General features: G+C 43.4%; 3 protein-coding genes across 5 annotated transcripts in view; 1 reads left to right on the forward strand and 2 right to left on the reverse strand.

The window, feature by feature from the left end:
• The window catches only part of Ppox (protoporphyrinogen oxidase), a 28,402-nt gene extending 17,562 nt beyond the window's left edge, over positions 1 to 10,840 (reverse strand). Inside the window, exons 1-7 of one of the 3 annotated variants that reach the window (XM_089549265.1) lie at positions 10,755 to 10,816; positions 10,354 to 10,456; positions 8,138 to 8,272; positions 6,288 to 6,345; positions 3,590 to 3,786; positions 3,087 to 3,227; positions 2,174 to 2,395 (exon numbers count right to left, since the gene is read on the reverse strand). In XM_089549265.1, coding sequence (XP_089405391.1) covers positions 2,174 to 2,395; positions 3,087 to 3,227; positions 3,590 to 3,786; positions 6,288 to 6,345; positions 8,138 to 8,272; positions 10,354 to 10,443 — 843 coding nt within the window. In that variant the 5' untranslated portion in view covers positions 10,444 to 10,456; positions 10,755 to 10,816. The other 2 variants (XM_089549262.1, XM_089549263.1) reach the window with 2 other exon arrangements.
• Positions 10,841 to 11,100: 260 nt separating this feature from the next.
• On the forward strand, positions 11,101 to 12,883 carry CCT7 (chaperonin containing TCP1 subunit 7). Its single transcript, XM_089549266.1, has one exon. The coding sequence runs from the start codon at positions 11,221 to 11,223 to the stop codon at positions 12,823 to 12,825; it is 1,605 nt and encodes a 534-aa protein (XP_089405392.1). The 5' UTR covers positions 11,101 to 11,220; the 3' UTR covers positions 12,826 to 12,883.
• A 2,885-nt stretch (positions 12,884 to 15,768) lies between these two features.
• On the reverse strand, positions 15,769 to 21,302 carry LOC149340501 (uncharacterized). The gene is made up of 4 exons (XM_089549268.1): positions 21,174 to 21,302; positions 20,669 to 20,804; positions 20,445 to 20,532; positions 15,769 to 19,076 (listed from the first exon to the last, which is right to left on the reverse strand). The coding sequence occupies exons 2-4, from the start codon at positions 20,789 to 20,791 to the stop codon at positions 18,256 to 18,258; spliced, it is 1,032 nt and encodes a 343-aa protein (XP_089405394.1). The 5' UTR covers positions 20,792 to 20,804; positions 21,174 to 21,302; the 3' UTR covers positions 15,769 to 18,255.
• Between the last annotated feature and the right edge of the window lie 196 nt (positions 21,303 to 21,498).

Here is a 21,498-nt window from a genome sequence, read left to right on the forward strand (position 1 = left end):
AGGGGAATCATGAATTCGACAGTACCTTATTCGACAGTGAAATTTTTCAAAATTTTTTAAATGTGCCTTAGGATTATACATTTTCCCTCATAATATGTGTTTTTCTCCTCATTTTTCTTAAAATGTGTCAACTAGGTTCTATTGTCATTAATCACTTTCAACTGCTCTTTTCAGATATGTACTCATGTCCCCCCCTTGATACTACCAGAGGGTCTTCTGGGTATGTGAACAAATTACAGATGACAATGTATAATTTATTATGTAAGTACAAGCCAGAAACAGTTTCAGCTAACAGCCCAACAGCACATTCAGCCTTTCTGTCTGCTTTTCCTTTGCCTTTGTAGGCAGCACATTCAAGCTGGCTTTTAAAACAGTGTTGAATAAACCATACAGAAGAAAAAATCATCACTTATAAATAGACAACTGCAGGTGAGTCAAATAACAGCTAGATAAATATACACAAACTTGGCAAATAGCTAGTGACAACAGCATGCTTAATCAGCAACCTGTACATCGTCACGCACAGAAAAAAGAAAAGAGTAATGCCTTCAGTAAACCCTCTGTACCAAAAGTGTCAAATGAAATGTGAACAAAATAACTGAAACACAAGCACAGACAATTAAAAATATTAGCAGCTGGAGATAAATACAGGCGTGGCTGATTAACAGTTCCAAAGAGCAGTCTTTATGGATTTGATGCGAAAACCAACCACCCTACTATTTTGCCTCCTTGAGTAATACCTTCCAGTTTTGCAGTTTGCATTTCAATTCTCTTTTTCATGTTTCATTTGACGCTGACAGTACTATCAGCAACAAATGAAACTCGAACAAGAAAACTGAAATACCAACACAAACACATTAGCTTCCAGGGAGGAGATAAAAGCGCACTTGATCAACACTTTTAAAAAGAAGCCTTCGCGCCTTCGAAGAGAAATTAATCTGCACTAATACTGAACTTCTCCCAGCTAAGATTTTCTCATTTTGCGGTTCGTGTTTGAAATGTCTTCATTCATTGCTGATGGTACATCCTTCAGTCAGCACTTATCTGATATTTATTATCAGCTACCCATGACGTACGGAGGCGCTCAGTTCCAGTAAAAGTAATGCACATGAAAATTTCCCAATATTATGAATGACCTGAAAACAGTGTTGAGCTTGAGCTGCTTCAAAGTACGCTGAAAACCCAGCCTAGAACGATCAACAGTTTAACACAAGCAAAAGCAAGTGCAACAGTTCAGAGCCCTCATCCTCACCGGCTACCCAACGATACAGAGTTAATACCCTGACTCGAAAGCAAAAGAGGTGGTGGCACTCTCAAGCCCACCCTCTCTCCATTTTTGCTAACCATGGTGGCAGCCATTATGGTATGCCTCCTGACAACCTAATGCTCATACACGGACCAAAGATGTCACCTGAAACATCTGCATCATACTTGATACCCTGGCAATTCCCAAGAGTAAAAAACTGCATTGTGCTATATGTCGTAACATTGTCAAAAACAGTTGCTTCTTTGACATGTCTTCCCTTTTGTATAATTTGGACTTTATGCAACCTTATTACATTTCAATTTTCAGCTTTTCTGGTGCTCATATGCCATTTCTTAAAACTACGCTCAAAGGAAGAGCAAGACTTATCCTGAAGTGCACAATTTGCATGACTTTTTGTATCTACTTCTGTACTACTACTAGCCCTCACACTTATTTTGTCATGCTTGTGCTTCCTAGCACAACCTCTTATTTTATAGTATACTTTGTCCCGTGTCTTGTTAAGCCTTCAAATTGATGCCAACAGCAAATTTAAATGAGCAAACAAAGAATAAATTCATGGCACATTAACCTAGCAGCACTGGCGTTTTCAGGTGACATGATTCTCACCAGTAACATAACGGCTGCTATGACCATTAAAATGAAACTTGGTGACAGCATTCCTGCACTGTTCTTAACGGCACAGTTCTCAGAAGTGCCAATGTAAAATTTTAAATGGATTTTAATGCATTTTGAAGCTGTAAGTCTTTAATTTTGTAACACTTCTTGTTCAAGCATTTTGTTGAGAAATAGAATGTGCCTGATGCACTAGCAAAACCCCTGCAAGGGTACTGTATTACACCTTGATGATTCTGGATGGGGTGAGCACAACCTACCCTTCGCACTTTAACTCCCCTGTCCAACACTCACCAGGACCTGGCCATCTGAACTTGGTTTCAGAGACACGTTGGCTTCGTTGACGTACACGTGGACATTTGGTGCTGCATCGAGTTTTTCTGCGAGAGTGTCACACAGCTGCTGTAAGCCACGGCGCAGGCTCCACGTTGACCAGTCAGCAGAACGAACAAGCAAGCTTTCAGCTCCGCCGGCCTCCAGTTTAAGCATGTCGAATTCCTGTTTGTCCTTCCAGTTCTGCACGAATAAGTGGGTGGATACCAGCTACAAACCAGAGAGCTAAAAAAAAAAAGTGGTAACTTGGTCTGCGACTTCATTAGCAAAATAACTTTGTTCACATTTGTACACTGCAGGGCTAGCTGGTTTTCTGTCATAATTCTTGTATTAACTACACACATGTCGCCAGTGTGCTGCAATTGGCATAAGCCATGACCAGTTCGCAAGAGGAATTGCGGAAGCTGAGAGCATCAAATAATAAAGAGACACATTTGTCAGTGCTACATTTATCTCTCTTTTTTCCTTGTTCCTTTATCTCACTCCTCGAAAAAGAATTCACAGACCTGTAGGTAGCAAGATGACACACACTGTGACAAGAGTGCGGCGCAATGTTTTGTTTCCTTACATTTTAAAGAGATATGAAACTATAAATTTTAGAGCACTGCTCAATACACATCCATGAAAATTCAGTGCTTTGTGCACTGTAAGTCCCTTCAGCTTTGTTCTTACTGAAGTTGCCCATCGAAACCAAGATAACATTGCCCCCTAAGCATTTCTTGTTAAAAATAATACTGGCAATGAATTTCACTGATGCACATCTACTGTGTACTTACAGCCAATACAGCCTCAGTATTTCTGTCTGGAACTGGACTAATAGTGCCAATGCCGCGTACTGAGCAAGGCTTCTCACAAATAAAACCATCGCTCTTACCTGCTGCATCTTGCCCTTTAACAATGAGCCATGAGTCAAGGCTGCCTGAAATGCTTTCGGCAGCAATGATCGGAAGCTGATCTCCTTGGAGCAACCCCCGCAGAGGCTGCGTGTCAACGGGTCCATAATGTAATCTGCAACCTGTTCAAAGTGGCCGCATCATGTATGAAGATACTTGAAACGAACATCTAGAAAGAGAAATCTCATGAACTGAAGAATGTAGTAACAGGGATGAACAAGAAATTGAACAACGTAGAGCATAGCTCTGCTTAGACATGTCAGCAGACAAGTAACACTGGATGTTGATAACTCCACACAGTAAAACTCTCATTAAAAGTTTCTGAATGAAACAGCAACAAGCACAGAGGCGAGTCACAATGTCCTCGACTAAAAAGTGCGTCAGTTAACATTAAGACTACGGTGAAACTCTAACCATAGCAGTGACACCCTGTTTACAACTATACGAGCAGATAACGAGCCAAAAATGTACCAGCTTTTCGTACCTCCTTGTTGAACCGCTTTCGTGTGAAGTCATAAACACTCTCGTCACTGCCAATGCTGGGTCGACCGGCCAACCACAGGTCCTTGAGCAATGGCAGAAGTAGGGGCGTGCGGAAGATATGACCAGGCCAGAGTAGCTCCTTGAAGCTGCTGGGCAGTGGACTGAGACGGCCCTTGTTCAGCACCAGCTGCTCTTGCCCTGCAAGCACATGAGGACAGTAAAGACTGGCTTTTGAATTACTGGCCACCAAACAACCGGACTATAGATCTTGAGTTAAATTTGTAGAAGCCGTATTCACATCAAGAAAAACATGACTGGTAAGAAATAAGTGGCAACGCAAAGAATTTCGTCATTAATGGAGATTTATACACAGTTCTTTCCCAACTCATTCAATACCCGTTCTGCACTAAAATTTCAAGCAGAGCTGTTCATGCAACATTTGCTCATTACAATTGCCAAAGGCGTATAGAACAGAGGAAAGTGTGACTTCTACTGCAGGTAACAATAAAGCAAGAATGACAAGTTTCATCAAGAAAACAGTGATGCTGACTTCTGTCACAGAGGAGGCAATATACACACCAAAACAAGTGGTAGGCAATATTACATGGTTTATAAATCTAGTGACCGATGCTGCTCAGCCAGATGAAAGAAAACATTAGCTTCAATGCACCACAGAAATTTCTAAGAAAAAAAAGAAAGTGGTTTTCTTAGCAGCTTCTGTACTGGTTCAAGTGAAATCTATTGTGTCTAAGAGGAATTACGAGACTTTGGTCAGTCAAACAAAATTTCAGTTAAGGCCAAGTTTGTCTTTATTTGCAAAGTATTAAAGCATCCAAAATTCCAGTTTTTCAATTCTCTGATTATGAGAAAATCTATCAAAATTAGGTAGCTGGCCAAATGTGGTTGACTCAATTCCATTGTCACATAGCGAAACTTGCTTTGGGCAGTCAGGTCGTCACCTTGAACAGTAACTGCAGGAGCAAATCAGCAATGTTTGCTAAAGTACAGCCTCATGTCAACATTTCTAGCCGTGCAATTGCAGACCTTTGTTCTAGAAGTGACAACTTATACACTACAATGAGAAGCAAGCAAGTTAACATGTGAAATTGTTGAAGCCTTGCCACTTGCTAGCAAATTGCATGAGCATCATAGCCAGTATCAAGAAAAGAGCTGCAGAATTTGCACACCATACTGATTTTGAGGCCTCTCGTCACATGCAGTTTCTTTCAGAATAAATATCGCCTATGCATCAATGATAAGATTTCCAACCCTTCCCTCTAAATGCAACCATTCCAAAGAACAAGCACTGGCTTTTAGAGCCCCACTACTCGATTGCACTAAGTACCAACACCCTAAATCAAAAATGACAGGTTGAAGAGTTATGGCATTAGTCACACTAACATAGAAAAAGTTCAATGTATTTTAGGTAGAAATTAACAAAGGTCAAGCACAGGTGATATGTATCCCTTTAGATTTTCCACATAGCTCCCATAACCTTCAAATACTTATATTCAAATGCCAACTTTCAAACACTCACCCAATGCAGAACAATTTCCAGACTAAAATTTTCATATTAGCTTTATCACGGGTATTTCAAAACATAACAATAGATTTTCGTTCACAATCCATTCAAACATTCTGCACCTACTAATCACAATAAAACGATACGACAACCAAGGTGTCGCATTAATTCATATAAATGTTCCCATGTGCAAATTGCCCTGTGAAATCATTTGCCTGCCATGGCAGCAAACTGCTGTGCTGTTGACACTTCTGTGAACTGTACACAAAAATTAAAAATTTTCAAGCGGTTTGTGAAGTGCATTTAGTCGTTTATCTATTTGGTTGTCTTTCTATTTCAGTCAATAGCATGGTTCCACACGACGCAGAATATTTCTGCACTGTTGCTTTCCAAGTGACTATGTCGTCTGCTTATTTTTCGTACAATTCATTGTAATCACTCCTGCTTGGGCCCAAAAGAGGCCTGCAGTACTTGAAGATAAAAAAACCTGCTCTTTGTCACAGTGCCTTGGGTCAGCGCTGAGGAAGTTACAAGCCTAAAAAAAAACTGTCCCATGAGTATTCATCTGGCCCTATAATCTGTGATTCTATAATTTTTCATCCCTTCCATTATTTCTTTCAATTAGTCTCCCGATACACTCCAAGGTAACTAACCTGATCAGATCATTCTTTAAATCTGTGAAGCATCGAGAAGAAGCTATACTTCGTCTCACCAAATGCATGTAGAGTCGTTGAATTTAAGGTGCATGCCAGGTCGTATGATCGAGGAAAAATGTAGTTCTCAACTCTGACATTGCTGTTGTTCTTTCCAACACATTTCATAGCAATCCTCTTAAAAGTGCCTGTGGTATGTTATATGTACTCAAGTAACAAAGCATCATGTTTCCAACGTGCTGAGAAAGGTCATATTCACTTTCCTCATCAGCTCTTACAACCTGAGAGCTATAAAGACAGAATATAAGTTGCCATTATGATAAAATTGGCTACTCAATTTCCTCACAAGCATCATTCTTTGCAACACATTTCATATGTTTATTCAGGAATCAGCTCTCATAAAGAATATGAAACAGAGAATTGAATTAATTACTTCAAAAAGCCCCATTTTTATTATAACTTTTGTGCCTACTGCAAATGGCGGAGTAGTTGAGGATGAACATACAGGTAAATAGATAACAAACCTGCACGTGCTGACTTGGGAACTGCCAACACATGCTCAGACAAGCCGAGGTCCTCAGCCTGCAATGATCCACACAGAACATTATGTCACATAATTATGTCACATAATAGCAATTAACAAATAACTTTGTTGTAAAGAAGAAAAAAACAACATAAAAGCTTCATATTCCATGTAGATTCAAAGTAATTAAAGAGAAGTAAAATTGCAAATGACAGTGCAAAGCTGTGCAGTCAATCTGCAAAAAAACAATGCTGACATTTCTAACCTCTACTAATATTCGAAAAACCACACATTAGCAATAGCAGTCCAACTTGCCAGGATCAAATATTTGGCTCACTGGCAAAATATCATTCACCGCTCACCCTACTGACACGTGATAAAACAACCCAAGTTGCCCGAGTAGGCTTTTGCCCTGTGCACGTCCTGAACATCACATGGTAACTAAATTTCTTACAAACCTTTTCTGCTGGAGGTTAGGAGGTTGAAACAGGATGTAATACTACAAAAAACTAACAGGCACCTTAGTTATGAATAGAAGTAAAAGACCTACAGTTTACAAATATGGGTAATTGTCAAAGCGAGCAGATGTGTTTGCTTTCACACAGCTGCATACAAATTACTGCAATACCTTTGGTAATGGTTTTCTAAGAGCTTTTCAAATAATTGGTTTGGTTTATAGGGGTTTAACGTCCCAAAGCGACTAAGGCTATGAGAGCCGCCGTAGTGGAGGGCTTCGGAAATTTCGACCACCTGGGGTTCTTTAACGTGCACTGACATCGCACAGTACACGGGCCTCTAGAATTTCTCCTCCAAAGAAATTCTAGCCGCTGCGGCCGGGATCGAACCCGCGTCTTTTGGGCCAGCAGCCGAGCACCGTAACCGCTGAGCCACCACGGCGGCCCTCAAATCATTATCATGCTACTGAGTGCCAACAGTAAAGCCAGTTCATCCCATACCCATGTTCCAGCATATACAAGTAAAGTTTGAAGAAAATGTTTGAAGAAAATGGCACTCTATTAAACTGCTGGAAGAAGGGGTAAACATGGCATGCCTTCAGCATCTGGAATACCTCGCTATGAGAGCTTGACACCTTGTGACATTAGTCACATAAACTTAGCCACGTCATATGTGATGTCTCTGAAATACTTTTATTGAATTCCCTAAGCCGTATTGCTCTGCGGAAACCACCAAGTGGACAAGGAGGACAAGGTTCGCTGCACTAATGGCAGCAGAGGAAAGCCTTAGTTGCTTTTGCATTCATGGTTGACGGCAAAGGAAATCCTGGTATTTTTCCAGCATTGTTATGGTGACGCGACCATAACCAGTGTGCTCTCCACTCTTCAGTCAGTGGGTAAGTCTAAAAGCATTTCATGAGGAACCAGAAAAAAAAAAAAAAAAAAAAAGCTTCCGTGGTTGTTTTCAATTTCCTACTCTCACATCTGCTTTTACAACACTACAATTGTTCCCGTGGTTGGATAATGAAGACTGTTCCATGGTGGAACAAATTTCTACAGGTTCCTTGGGTTACGTGACATCCCATGGTGTTTCACGAATGATTTCATATTCTCATACCTGCTCTTACAACCCTAAGAATGTTCCAGTGATGGTGTGATGAAACCTGTTCCTCTTCTGTAGGCGCTCCACTAGGCAAAAGCAACCGCCTGTGCGCCTAACTGTTCACTGGAAATCATCATTATTACGACAGCTTGAGACCCAGGGTCAAACAACCATTGTGTTTCACAGTGAAATCTGCTTCCATTTTTTTAAATTACCGCCTGGAATGATTAAAAACGCTCCTCTTATGCATTTTTCTCATTTAAACATGCAGTGAAAATTTTATGGCACACCCACCAACTGCAGGGAATTTCGCCCTGCCTCGCCTCCAGCAATCAGTGAACTGGGCCCATGCTCGTAGACTGTGCCATCAGGTAATGCTGTGGATCGAATCCAACCACCAAGCCGTCCAGTCCTTTCAATGAGCAAAACCTGCAATGCATATCTTATTCCAAAACAGTCTGAAACAGCCTTGTCAGCCCCATGCTTCCATATTTATATTAATTACCTGCCAGCCTTTGAAGTTTGTGTTAAAAAATAATGCATTGTTTCGCATCACAAAAGGTGAAATTCAACTGTTACCTGGCTCCCCTTTATAAGAGAAGAAAAAAACAAGTTTACCGATGCAAATGCCACAAAAGAAAGAGCACAAAAATGCATTATTAACCGAGCATTGTGGATGCTACACAGGCCATCCCCTACCTTCCCTGTACCAGGCCTTTAAATACCTCCATGCTGGTCATTATACTCCTCAGGAGGAGGAACAAACAAGTTTATTGTCAATATATATATCCCTGCCAGGTGGAGCCCCTAGTCCCAGGCCCCATAGTAACCATATGGGAGAGTGCTGCACATTGCCTAGAAGGTCCATGCCAAAGCACTCCATCAATCAAAAGGTACAACCTTCTATTAGGAGAGGCGTTGGCTCCATTTAATACCCACATAGCCCAGGAGATATGTCTTAGGCTGGAGAGCATGTATCACACCACAAGAAAGTGCAGAACTTGAGCCTAAATTATGCCTTTTCTGTTTGAAAATGAAATAGATAAGTTTACCTAATTAACCGTATCCAACTCTGTAATTAAATTTATAAAAGTAAAACTTCTTTTACGACATTTTAACAAATTTTTCTCCATGTGTAAGAATTCTTTCAAGCCAAGAACAGCAGCTTTCTGCCACAATCAATACCGGCAGCTCTCATAATGGCTGGTCCTGTTCCTTCAAGACCAACAAACCTATCAAAGGACCCTGACTGCACCTTCCAGCACGCTAACAAAATGCCAAGAGGGGAGGGAAACTATGACATAGAAATATAGCAGCTTCAACAACAGATGCACTTCAGTGTCCACTCGGCAAACACTGCCACATCCCTCAAGTGCTGCTATTAGTAAAACAACAAAAAAGGAAGAGCACAGTAGTTTCAGGGGTAGAACAAGAACAGGAAGGCATGAAAGGGGAGGGCCTTTAGTACACACAGAAATAGAATTTAAACAAGGGGAAAGAATGCTAGCGAATCACGAAATTTACCTGCTGTCATAATTTTGCACTACCAGTTTAGGAAAACATGTTCCTTGTTTCACATTGCAGGCACTGTTTGACCACTTTCATAACTGCATTGTTCTCAGCGAGGAAAATGCATATTTTACAAATAATGACCACAGGATAAAGAGGCCTTGAGTGTCTTTTTCCTTTATATACACAGGTATCACAGGCAAAATGCTCCTTTCCTAGACCACAAACAAATCTTAGGGATTTTGAAGACGCTGAACTGCCTCTGAAATGTAATGTCCTGGAAATGTTCCCTTTTGCATGTTTTCTGCCTCTTAAACAGTCACCTATATTTAAATAAAAGTTCCGACAATCTTTGCTCATCTGCATACAGCCTGAGACACTATAATTCTATTCACAAACCGTAACAACGAAATATAACGAGCTCCTCATTTTGCTACCCCTACGAGCCAGAGTGAGACTTCACAGCAAATAATGGATTCCTTTTTTGCTGATTTTTGTCAGTACTTTTGTGCGGATCAAACTGTGGAAGAAGCTACTGATAGTGCAGACGAACAAAAGATGAATAATCAATGAATAAATTAAACACCCACTGAGTGACTGCAAGACTAATGAAATACTTAAGTGCCATCAGAGTGAAAATATTGGAACAGAAAGCAACACATTCCATGTACACGACAAAGGCAACGCTCTATAACCACTCAACAAATAATGATGGGTGTAAAACACATTCAAAATTGGGTTTTCGAAGTAGTCACAGACTGCCAACTTGCACTGCATTGGTAATATAACAATTTACAACTTACATGTACACATGCACTTTGCTGTGTAGACGGAACCACGTTAATGTATGTACGCGAATGTGCCTGCGCATGTGGTTATGCTGCATGATCTGCAAAAGTTTGTGTACGCACAGACCCAATGGACTAAATTTAGCGCGTTGACATTCTTGAGCAGTGTGGCAGGACGACCTTTAATGCACCGATGGCATGAACGCGTCTCACTTTTTTTATGGCCTCCTTCCCAAGAGTGGAAAGGTAGTATGTCGTGGCGAGGCCACTGATTCCGCCACCCAGAACGACGACTGTTGCCATTTCGTGAGCTGTCCTGCAATGAATAAAACGAAACGTAAATGCGAATCGCATGTTTATTTGCCTTCTTTCTTTTGTCCCAAAAGTTGAAGACAATGATGAACACGGCGCTATAACGCAAGGAGGCGAACGTCTACAATTACTTAACCGGTATAAAGGTCGTTGAACGAAACTTTCAGAGGAAACTTTCTAAGGACACTTCGACAGCTGAAAGAAACTGATGCGCTTTTCAGTGCGGCCGAGAAACGCCTCAATTAAAAATTAGCGCGTTGCATGAGCGTGCGCCCATTCATAAAACAAAAACAAATCAGTACCTCGTGGTGACAAACACGCACGCGATATAAGTGCTTTCACACCCACGAGATTGTGAGCACACGTGCGCCGTACGTGCTCCCGTCCATGCCGTCTTACTGTCTTGTTTTTGTTTTATTTCGAGCTAGCAAACGCTTATACTGTTGCAATAAAAAAATTAATTGTATTATATAGCACAAAATTTTTTTATTTATGAGTAATTATATGAATGCAAACGTTGCAAACTTTGAACGTTAAAATGCTAAAAATGTGTGGGTGGACTTCACGCCGTTAGGTACCCATATTTGGCAAAAAACAGATCGACGAGCAAGCCTGCTCCGTAGCCAGAGGGCCACCGGCTTGCGCATGCGCAAATGCGTTTCTAGCGCTTTCTCTCGTTTTGTTCCCGGCGTGACTGTTTGACGCGCCCATCACCCGGTTCATTTCTACACAAGGGCTCGTTGAACCCTTGCTTAAAACCGTACCAAAATGATGCAGGCACCGATCATTCTGCTCAAAGAAGGCACAGAAAACTCTCAAGGCAAGCCGCAGGTAATAAGCAACATCAATGCCTGTCAAGCAATAGCCGACGCTGTTAGGACTACGCTGGGTCCTCGTGGGATGGACAAACTCATTGTAGATAGCTCTGGAAAAGCGACCATTTCCAACGATGGGGCTACGATTATGAAGCAGCTTGACATCGTCCACCCGGCCGCCAAGACTTTGACGGATATCGCCAAGTCCCAGGATGCTGAAGTGGGCGACGGTACGACCACAGTCGTGCTTCTCGCAAGTGAGTTCCTTAAGCAGTGCAAGCCCTACGTTGAAGAAGGCATTCATCCCCAGGTAATCATCCGTAGCTTGCGGAAAGCGGTAGAGCTTTCAGTGGGCAAGATTCGTCAGATCGCCGTTACTGTTCAGAAGGGAAAGGAGCAACGCGAACTTCTCGAACGCTGCGCCATGACAACACTCAGCTCCAAGCTGATCGCCGGCCAGAAGGAGTTTTTCGCGCGGATGGTTGTGGACGCCGTCATGCAACTGGATGAGTTGTTACCGCTGAACATGATCGGCATCAAGAAGGTGCAAGGAGGTGCTCTCGAGGAATCGATGCTCGTGTCGGGCGTCGCCTTCAAGAAGACCTTTTCATACGCGGGTTTCGAGATGCAGCCCAAGAAGTACGAGAATCCAAAGATTGCGCTGCTCAACGTCGAGCTGGAGCTGAAGGCTGAGCGCGACAACGCCGAGGTGCGCGTGCAGAGCGTCCAGGAGTACCAGAACGTGGTGGACGCCGAGTGGGAGGTCCTGTACGAGAAGCTGCGCAAGATCCACGAGAGCGGGGCGCGGGTCGTCCTCTCCAAGCTGCCTATCGGGGACGTGGCTACGCAGTTCTTCGCCGACAGGGACATGTTTTGCGCTGGCCGTGTGGTGGACGAGGACCTGCGGCGGACGGCTAAGGCTTGCGGCGGCGCCATCCTGTCGACTGTGTTTGATCTGCAGGAGTCGAACCTGGGCAGCTGCGCGCTGTTCGAGGAGATCCAGATCGGCGGCGAACGCTACAACCTGTTCACAGGGTGCCCCCAGTCGCGCACTGTCACCATCATCCTGCGCGGTGGTGCCGAGCAGTTCATCGACGAGACGGAAAGGTCGCTCCACGATGCCATCATGATCGTCCGCCGCGCGCTCAAGAACGATGCCGTCGTAGCTGGCGGCGGTGCGATCGAGATGGAGCTGTCCAAGCACCTGCGAGACTACTCGCGCTCTGTGGCCAGCAAGGAGCAACTTCTCGTCGCCGCCGTGGCCAAGGCGCTGGAGGTGATTCCTCGGCAGCTCTGCGACAATGCTGGGCTTGACGCCACTACGTTGCTGAACAAGCTGCGACAGCGACATGCTGCTGGAGAAATATGGGCAGGCGTCGACATTCTGGCCGGCGATGTTGTGGACAACCTGAAGGCCTGCGTCTGGGAGCCAGCCGTGGTGAAGGTGAACGCCTTGGTAGCGGCCACTGAAGCAGCCTGCCTGGTCCTCTCTGTGGATGAAACGATCAAAGCACCAAAGTCTGGAGGCAGTGATGAAGGTCGTGGAAGGCCCTTCTGAGCACAGTTTTTTTTTTTTTTGGTTTGTCTTGTCCATCAATAAAGCCGCGTTAACTTAACATTGCGATTTGTTTTGCATCCTTTTTGGGTGGCTGCACTAACCGGAAAAAGGTATTGCAGGTTTACCACTCTTCTTACATCTTGCACACAAGTTTTAAATGCTGAGCTGAGACAGCTAAAAATCCTGAGTTTGCTGTGGGTTATCTCTTGCTTATTTAGAGCCGAGTACAGTAACTCAGTTTGAAGTAAAAGGTTGTGTGGCAGTTGTGGCAAGGTTGCTTGTTCTGAGGCTGCTGCTAGAAGATTCCCGTACGTCCCCTACGTTATTGGTGCCTCTTCACGGGAGCAAACATCTTTTACCTCTTTGCAAGCAGCTGATTAGGTAAGCCTGATACATGCCACATATGCCGCTTCACACAATGCAAATTTTTGGCCTTGGTTGAAGAAAAGCCACCCTACGTTAAACTCCTACTTTTTGAAGTGCCTCTCTGAGCTGTTGCAAACTGGTTCCACTGCAATTTTCATTGCACTACTGCCAGGTGCACACAACCCAGCGAGCCATATGGAAACGTACAGAAGCTCTCAATGGAGAGGTATACAGTACTGCTATACATCCAGGCAACACATTAGTATATGGCTTTGTTTCAAACATAATAGTTTTGTGACCAATGGCATGTCAAACTGGCATTTTTTGCAGCACGTCATACTAGACTTGGTTAGGCTTGTGTGCTGCAAGAGGTACATTTTCTTCTTTCACGTGGCCTATTTCATTTGTGATGGAACAGCGCAAAACACCGGGACAAGAGACACAGCGCTTGTCTCTTGTCCCGGTGTTTTGCACTGTTCCATCACAAATGAATAACCAACATGCCCAAGCTGCTGTCCTGGCCTATTTCAGAACTGTATATATTGTGAATGGTCTGAAAAGTTAGTAGCCGTCTAGAAAAGTACGGGCTTCAGGGACATTTTGTGCTGACCTTGTGAAGCACGACTGCTTTAATGCTGCTGCCATATCTAATAGCTTACTTCAAGATAATTCTGTCAAGACCTTGTCGCATCAAGACCTGGAGCACTTCGCAGCACACTAGCATCGAGGAACATGCAAGCTAGCAGGCGGACCTCACATGGACTCTGGTGAATTTTGGTTATGGCTATCTGTTGAAGAATGGAGCGTTTGAGGTAATCAGAACTTTTGTTTGTGTGACATAATGACATCTCATGTGTCATTCTGCCAGTTTTGGCTATTATGGCTTTAGCTGGAGCCCATGTTAGCCAAGTTGACATGACTGCACTAAGTTCCATCAACATGAATGCAATCCAAAACTTGCTTACCAGCATTTGCATCGGCCAACAGGTGCACAAATCATAGGTTTGTGGGAAGTGCAGATGGCTATGTAGTAGAAGATACCCATGTTGAAAAAAAAATGAGCCTAGCACAAACAATATATAGCAAAAGGGCTCTGAACTCTACCTCCTTCATACAAGTAGATGACATGTGAAATTATCTTCACCAGGCCTTAAATAGTGGCAGGCCTTATGATCTCGCATTGAAGGTGTATGTGTACACTTGACCTTTTTTTTTCTAGGTGGGCAAAGGCGCTTTTCCCAAGAGTTCCAGCTCTGAAAAGCCGAGCTCCATGCCAGGAGATAGCCTGCATCCATTTGAAAACTGGTGGGTAGCCAGGGCCACTGGGGATTTAACCCAGAACTTCCCGCATGTGAGGTGGATGCTCAGACCACTTGGCCACCACTGCAATTTTTTTTTCCTTATTGAAGGCCACTGCTGCGGTCTAACGTCCCCTTGTGATGAGAACTTTAGTGATGTTCATTTCCTCGCCTTGATTTTGGAAATGCATGCGCATAATGCGCTGCTCTTTTAGTACAAGAATTGATAAACAAGGCTGGTTCATTTCAAGACCAATGACTTTTGATAAAAAGACTAGTAGAGTTCTTATTTCAAGGAAATGGTTATTGGTTCACAACTCTTTCCAGTTACAGCTTTGCGAGAAGGTACGGACCATCGTAATCATTTTCATGTATACAGTGAACGCTTCCACTTATAGTTCACTGTAGTCAACCAGCCAGATATCTAAACAACATAATATAAGGAAGCATTTGGAGCTTGTATTTGAAGATGGACTCTTGAGGAGTGTTTCATATTTGGTGCTTGACAATGATTCAATCAGCTCTTTATTGTTTACGCTAAGCTGCCATAATAGTTACAATGTAATAATTAAACAGTTATCACCTCTGAAACTTTATGGCTACTTATTTACAGCAAATGGTACATGGCAATGCTTACCACTTTCTTAATCTGATGAGCTCAAGTAAGAGATAAGGCTGACCAGCAAGTTGGTTGTTTGCTATTACAGATGTCCATAACAATGTGCAAAGAAAACAAACCTAGACATGGAGAAGCTTTAAGCTAGGTGCCGTTTCTATTATTTTGCCTAGCAATAGGTCAGTCCTGCATTGCATTCGAAGCTTGTTTAAAGTACTAAGGAGTAATACTTTGCTACGGTAGTCATTAGTTGCAACAAAATCAAAGGAAAAGTGAATGCTTCTTGCAATAACAGCATTTTTCATGAAGGGAGGGGTGCTGCAAACACTGCAGCAATGACCTTCGACAGTGAGGCACCTTCGGAAAAGTAAGACATAAATAAAGCAATTTCATTTTTGTGTGGGTGCATTGTGCTTCAATGCAGCATGAACGGATACAATTTACAACTAAATAGCTACAACCGCTTCTGCCCTGATATGTTATCCATAACTCTGTTAGCCTCAATCTTCTATATAATAAATCATTGCTACACATGAATATTTTCATTAAATAGGCATATTTGTTACAAAACAAGTGAAAGTAGGATGTGCAGCTTTTTAATATTACTACACTTTGACCACCGGAAACAGCATTGCAGCTAGAGGGTAGACAGCTACTGGCGAATAGAGCGGTCATGGCCTATTTTATTCCAAATCATGGTTTTCACTTCCAACCTTACCACAGAGTGAACAGAAACACTTCATTGATTGCTAGCATCTGCAACAAAAAGTTCACATGCAAAACTGCGCCTGGAAAATTTGCAAATGTAATCGAAGCTCATAATTTGAAGCAATTAAAGTGACACTGTTCAGAGCTAGAATATGGACTGGTCTGCAGTCATTTGCCACCGTACTGGAACTGAAGAATTTGAGTTGGCCACACAGGCTGCGACACTTTTCAAACTGCTCCGTACACTGTTTATAGATGCCCAATTTGTCTTTCATTACATTTCATCTAAGCAGAAGGCTGAAGAAAGAATGCACAAATGTGAAATTTAAAATGCCCATTTATTGCGCCCACCACACTAAACAATAAAATGAAGTAGAAATAGGGTAACATTCTACTTGTTACAAGGCTCCCTTACAAACATGCTTTCTGTCAACATGCAATGTAAAGTAACATTAAAGAAGAGCAGTGTAATGTGTCATGATCACAGCTCATTCCAAAATAACTTATAAACACAGAAGTAGATGGCCATAGACTGGAAATGCTCTCTGCATAAGTCACTGTGAAACAGCGCAGTTTACTACAGTGCTAGGCACTTGAGTGGGCAGTGAATGTTGTCGCTGCCTTCAAGGCAGTGCTCAACATTAAAAGATACTTGCAAGTGTGACAATAAATAGCTTATGGGAGTAACAGGCAATAACGGCTTAACAACATTATTGATATGAATGTTGATGAGTGTCAGATACATTTCTGCCATCACAGACTAGTACAGCAGGAGTGCAGAAAGGTTTTACCTAAATAGCATGCCAGGTAAAACAGCAATAAATAGTACATGCAAACGAAGAGACAAACACAGTAGATAGAATATGAGACATGAAAAAGAGCCCATGAGCTTTCCAAAAATACGCAATACGGAGATTCGCACACACAGTACTGTGTATATGTGAGCTGCCATCAAACATAATGCCAAAAAATGAACAGATCTGGTGCAAAAGGCCTCCCCCAAAAAATCCATGAAAGGTGAGAAACACTTCCTTGTGACCTTGATAACTTAATGGGTGCTATAAAGAGCAGACATCTATTCGGAAGCTGTGATCTTGTGCTGGCTGCATTTGTTATGGAATGTACACAACGATATAACACTAGTGATTTACATAACCCACACTACTCGAGTTTGATATGCTTGTATCTTAAAGAGCGTGCATACAGGTGTGGACATAGGTAAACCAAACATGCCATTTCGCTCAGAGTGCAATCATGCCTTTTCTATCGTAAATAAAGAAACACTGTACATAAGAAAGCACAATGGCATCTCCTACCATCATACAAGCACCATAGCTGGCATTTTTAATCAGGCAAGGCGTGAAAAATGTTATAAGGCAATAGCATGTTGAGTTTACTTTTGTTCGCACCTGTACATAACACTTGATATGCTTGTATCTTAAGAGGCGCACATTATACAGCCTGAACATGTAAAAAAAATTGACAGAAAGTGTTATTTCCAAGCTATTCATCCACACACAGTGTGTGTGTGTATCGACAACTTCTTGCTTAATTATAACAGATTCCGCTTCCAAACATGTAAAAATGCCATCTGCACTCCTTTGCGGCTTTTTTTTTTTGCTATAAGATGCAAGAACCTTTGCAGTGAGTGTCATTTCGGAGTCAGCGACATGTCAGTGACTGCAAACTTTGTCCATGGCTGTACAATGCAAGGTTTCTTTTTTCACCAACACTGAGACTACAACACGTACAAACATGCTGGTGTGATGCAAATGGCAACAATGGTTTGAACAAAGCAACATCAGCTAACTAAATAACAGGTCAGGAAAAATCTCTACTTTTGAAGTCACCGGCAGCAAAGCACCCATTTCGTCTGCTGAAGAATGTGCGCTAAAGTGTCTCAGGCTTTCTTGTTATCCTTATACATAAGAAAAGCATTACTAAAGACAGATGTAACAACCATTTACACCTCTTTAAAGTGCAACCAAGACTTTCACAACAAAGTCAAACACCAGCGTACAATAGTTACTACCATTACAAAGTGGTCACCCTTTTGATGCCAACTTTGTAGCTACTATTGTGTCGCTGTAAACTTTCAACACGAGATCTACATGGGTAAGTTTCCAATTTTCGAGTTCAAGTTAAGTGAATGCAAACTGCACCATAAGTGCATTATTGGGCTTATGGGGTTTAATGTCCCAAAGCAACTCAGGCTGTGAGGGATGCCGTAGTGGAGAGCTCCGGAAATTTCGACCACCTGGGGTTCTTTAACGTGCACTGACATTGCAGAGTACACGGGTCTCTAGACTTTCGCCTCCATCGAAATTCGACCACTGCGGCCGAAATCAAACCCATGTCTTTCAGGTCAGCAGCTGAGCGCCACAACCACTAAGCCACCGCGGCGGCCCTATGTGCATTACTGTGACAACCCTTGGGTCAACACTACATATAACAATGCGACTTTTCAGGTGGCATGATAATGGGAGCCAGGTCAGGCTTGCTGCATTCACGTGCACCTAGATCTCTCAGTGAGCAGCCCACAACAATAAGGCATAGCAGGACAGCAACTAAAGCCACTCCAGCCACGGAGCTGTTGAATGCCAAGGCAGCACGTGCCCCCTTGTCCCCTCGCTGGGCCCATGTTTGTAAACTGCTTCCGAGGACCTCGCGAGCCATCAACAGCAGTGCCAGCTGCTGCTTCACTTCTTCAAGAAACACTGGTGCAAGCTTGGCCTTCCGGGTCCCGCCTGCGGCCATATCTTCGGCTACGTCATCCAAGGCGGTGCTGGGTCTCCTTTCCTGAAGCTGTGCCCAGCGTGCACGGGCACGGGGCCCCAGGTGGAAGGCAGTTTCGAGCAACTCCTGGCTGATCGCACCCAGGCTGGCATACTCAGTCACATTCACATCCGCTGCAGAGCGGACATAGATGGTGCCCAAAGCAAGTTGACCCATCCTCAACGACATCCCACGAACAAATAGGGCATGGGCAAGGGTGGCAGAAGGCTCGTCTGCTGAACTGGGAAACAGATGTCGCTGCAGGAGGGAGTTACACAGAGAGAGGTAAAAAGACGACGTGTCTAGAGGTGAAGTGAAGTTCCGCCTGACTGTCTGGCGAAACACGGCCAGACGGGCTGTTGTGCCCGCATCTGGCGATGCAGACGCAAGCACGTCGTCCGTGACTCGCCACGTCAAGGCTAGGGCACGCTGGTCGGCACTGGACTCTCCTGGAGAACTGTCGGAAAGTAGCCAGTCCACCGTTGACACTGAAGAGGCAATATAAGAATTGACCAAAGTAATTTCAAACTGCTAGAAAGAAGTTCCACGAATTAAGAGCTACAGCAAATAGCTATCAATTTCAATTGCATACTTCCTCACCAATGCTTTGCCATTACAGGCATGAAAACAGCACCATAACATTGTGGCAGTGCCTTTTTTGCTAGCAGCTGGCAGAATTTCCTAGGTAAAATCTTTCTAGCAATCACCTCTGATTGGTTGCTCATGATGAAGCAGATCAATCCATTCGCTTTTTCTTGGCCCCAATTCTCCCGGCACTGATCAGTTTGGCCATATCTGAATAAAATACATGCCGGTTGTACAGCCTAAGCACTGCGAGCTTGAGAGTAGCTCCTTTGCTATGTTCATGGCCCCTCTCGGTTAGCGAGAACCTTTAAGCCCACACAAGATCTCAATCCATGCGGCTCGACACTACCAGTAGCGAAAGCAATTAACAATGGTTTAAGCCAAGCATGACAAAACAGATGAGCTAACCACTGATGACAGAGAAAAAAGGATCACCTAAGCTCTGTTTAGGCAGCTCTATAATGGTGTGCAGATCACGCTGCGCTGCTCCCAAGCACTGAACTCACTAGTGAGTCTTCTTCGCTTTATTATTATTATTTGCCGTAAGCTGCCAGTACACTGCGCTTAATTCACGTTCAATACGTTTAAATTCCATGCTGTGATTTCATCGCGCTGAAAAGCTGGGTAATATCTGGCTCACATGCATGAAGACCACTTATAAAATATTGCCCAGATATGTACCTTGCTGCAAGTCGCTTGCTGTCCAAACAGCATTCTAGTTTGTTGCTAACACTGCGGTGCATGCAGGACTGACTTTTAGTTAGGAGCAATTTATTTGCCAAAAGATGGTCGTGAGAGCATAAACTATATGCGTGAGAGCACGAAAAATCAGTCAGTCACAGCTGTTCTCCAGGAAAATGTTACATGAGCTTCGTTAGCCAATCAGAGCTGAACATGTATATGTGGTTTTAGTTGTTGTTTTGGTTTAGTGGATTATAAGTGTTATGCGTGATTGAAGCGTAGATATACCGGTGTCCTCATCTAATGAAGGGTCTTTAGGTCTTTCATCTAGCACTCAACAAGTGAGCCTCGTCTCCGTTCTTCCGAGGCCTTCGCCCCGGCCACAATATGCCGGGAGGATTTCGTCCAGGAAATATTGGCGGCTTCTGTAGCTGCTCGGAAAAGTTCGCTCAGAAAATTCTGCCGGCTGCCAACAGCTAGGCACAACCTAGTTTTTTATTTATGACCCACAAACTTCTGTGTTCAACAAACGGCTCATTTGGAGTGGCTTATGCATGTGGTAAAAAGTGATACAAGGGAAGTTTTTTTACCCATTTCATGACCCAAGGCAAAGGTAACTTTGGCGATATCCTCGTGAATCTTCAGCGCTCCCAGCGCTGCCTTCGAACACGCATCGTCCTGTACGGAACGCAAAAAGAGACAGATATTGATGCAATCAGCTTACCACAAAGTAAAAGCAAACTCGATCGGCACCTTCAACAATGATATCCTTGTGGCTACTGAAGAATTCATGTGATAGCAATTGTGTGCAAACCTTTAGCGTCTTAGATATCAGCACACCAGCCAGTACAGCTGTCCAGATGACAAGGAATCCCAAAGACAGCGAAACGAAAGCCAAATGTCGCTGCGACTGACGGCTGAGCTCCATGGAAGTCATGGCAGTTTTCAGTCTGCAAAGCAAGTACAGCCCTGCCCATTAGCAAATCAAATGCAATACGTTGATCCGTCAAACAAATGTGAAAAATACAACAGCATGACGCGTACATACAGCTAGCACGGTCTAGGCTCAACATAAAAGCGCGCCTCTTTGGGGCTTGAGTGAAAGCACAGTATGACGGCAGATAGTTATACCAGAGTCCCTCAATACTTGTTATACAGTGGACAAGCAACGCTCCGAAACGGCACGAAACAAGTAGATCACGAAGCGGGCACTGCGCTACTTTAAATGCGGCTGCGTATGGTGTGTTAACGATTAGTTTATTGAAGTGTGAGGCGGTGAGGACAGCACAGAACTGCAGTTAAAAACAGGCGTCACTTACCGTCAGGTCGCTTGATGAAGAACGTGAACAAGAATACTGAGCAGAAAAGATGCAAAACAGTAAGCCACAAGCGGATAGCGCCAACAAACAAAAACAAACTATACAAGAGGCCGGAAGCGGATCACCGCCGGGATAAAGAGGGGAAGTACGGGTTTTGTGCTTGTTTTGTGTATGCAGCTGTCACGGCAGCTGACTGGACAGGTTTGTTGCAGCGGCATTAGTTATAGTTTTGTACAAGCATTACACATAAAATACGCTTTGTTTTTAAAAACAAAAGTGTATGACTAAATGCATAGCGCAACGAGCGATTTTTTAGTGCCATAGT

Source organism: Amblyomma mixtum, chromosome 6 (assembly GCF_055824585.1).
Source record: "Amblyomma mixtum isolate Tamu chromosome 6, ASM5582458v1, whole genome shotgun sequence".
Taxonomy (NCBI): domain Eukaryota; kingdom Metazoa; phylum Arthropoda; class Arachnida; order Ixodida; family Ixodidae; genus Amblyomma; species Amblyomma mixtum.

Coding starts and splice junctions, on each gene's coding strand:
- CCT7 (XM_089549266.1), top strand. CDS start 11,221: ATGATGCAGGCACCGATCATTCTGCTCAAAGAAGGCACAGAAAACTCT.
- LOC149340501 (XM_089549268.1), bottom strand. CDS start 20,791: ATGACTTCCATGGAGCTCAGCCGTCAGTCGCAGCGACATTTGGCTTTC. Junction 20,533..20,668: donor TGATATCTAAGACGCTAAAG/GTTTGCACACAA, acceptor CGTTCCGTACAG/GACGATGCGTGTTCGAAGGC. Junction 19,077..20,444: donor TGCCTTGGGTCATGAAATGG/GTAAAAAAACTT, acceptor TTGCCTCTTCAG/TGTCAACGGTGGACTGGCTA.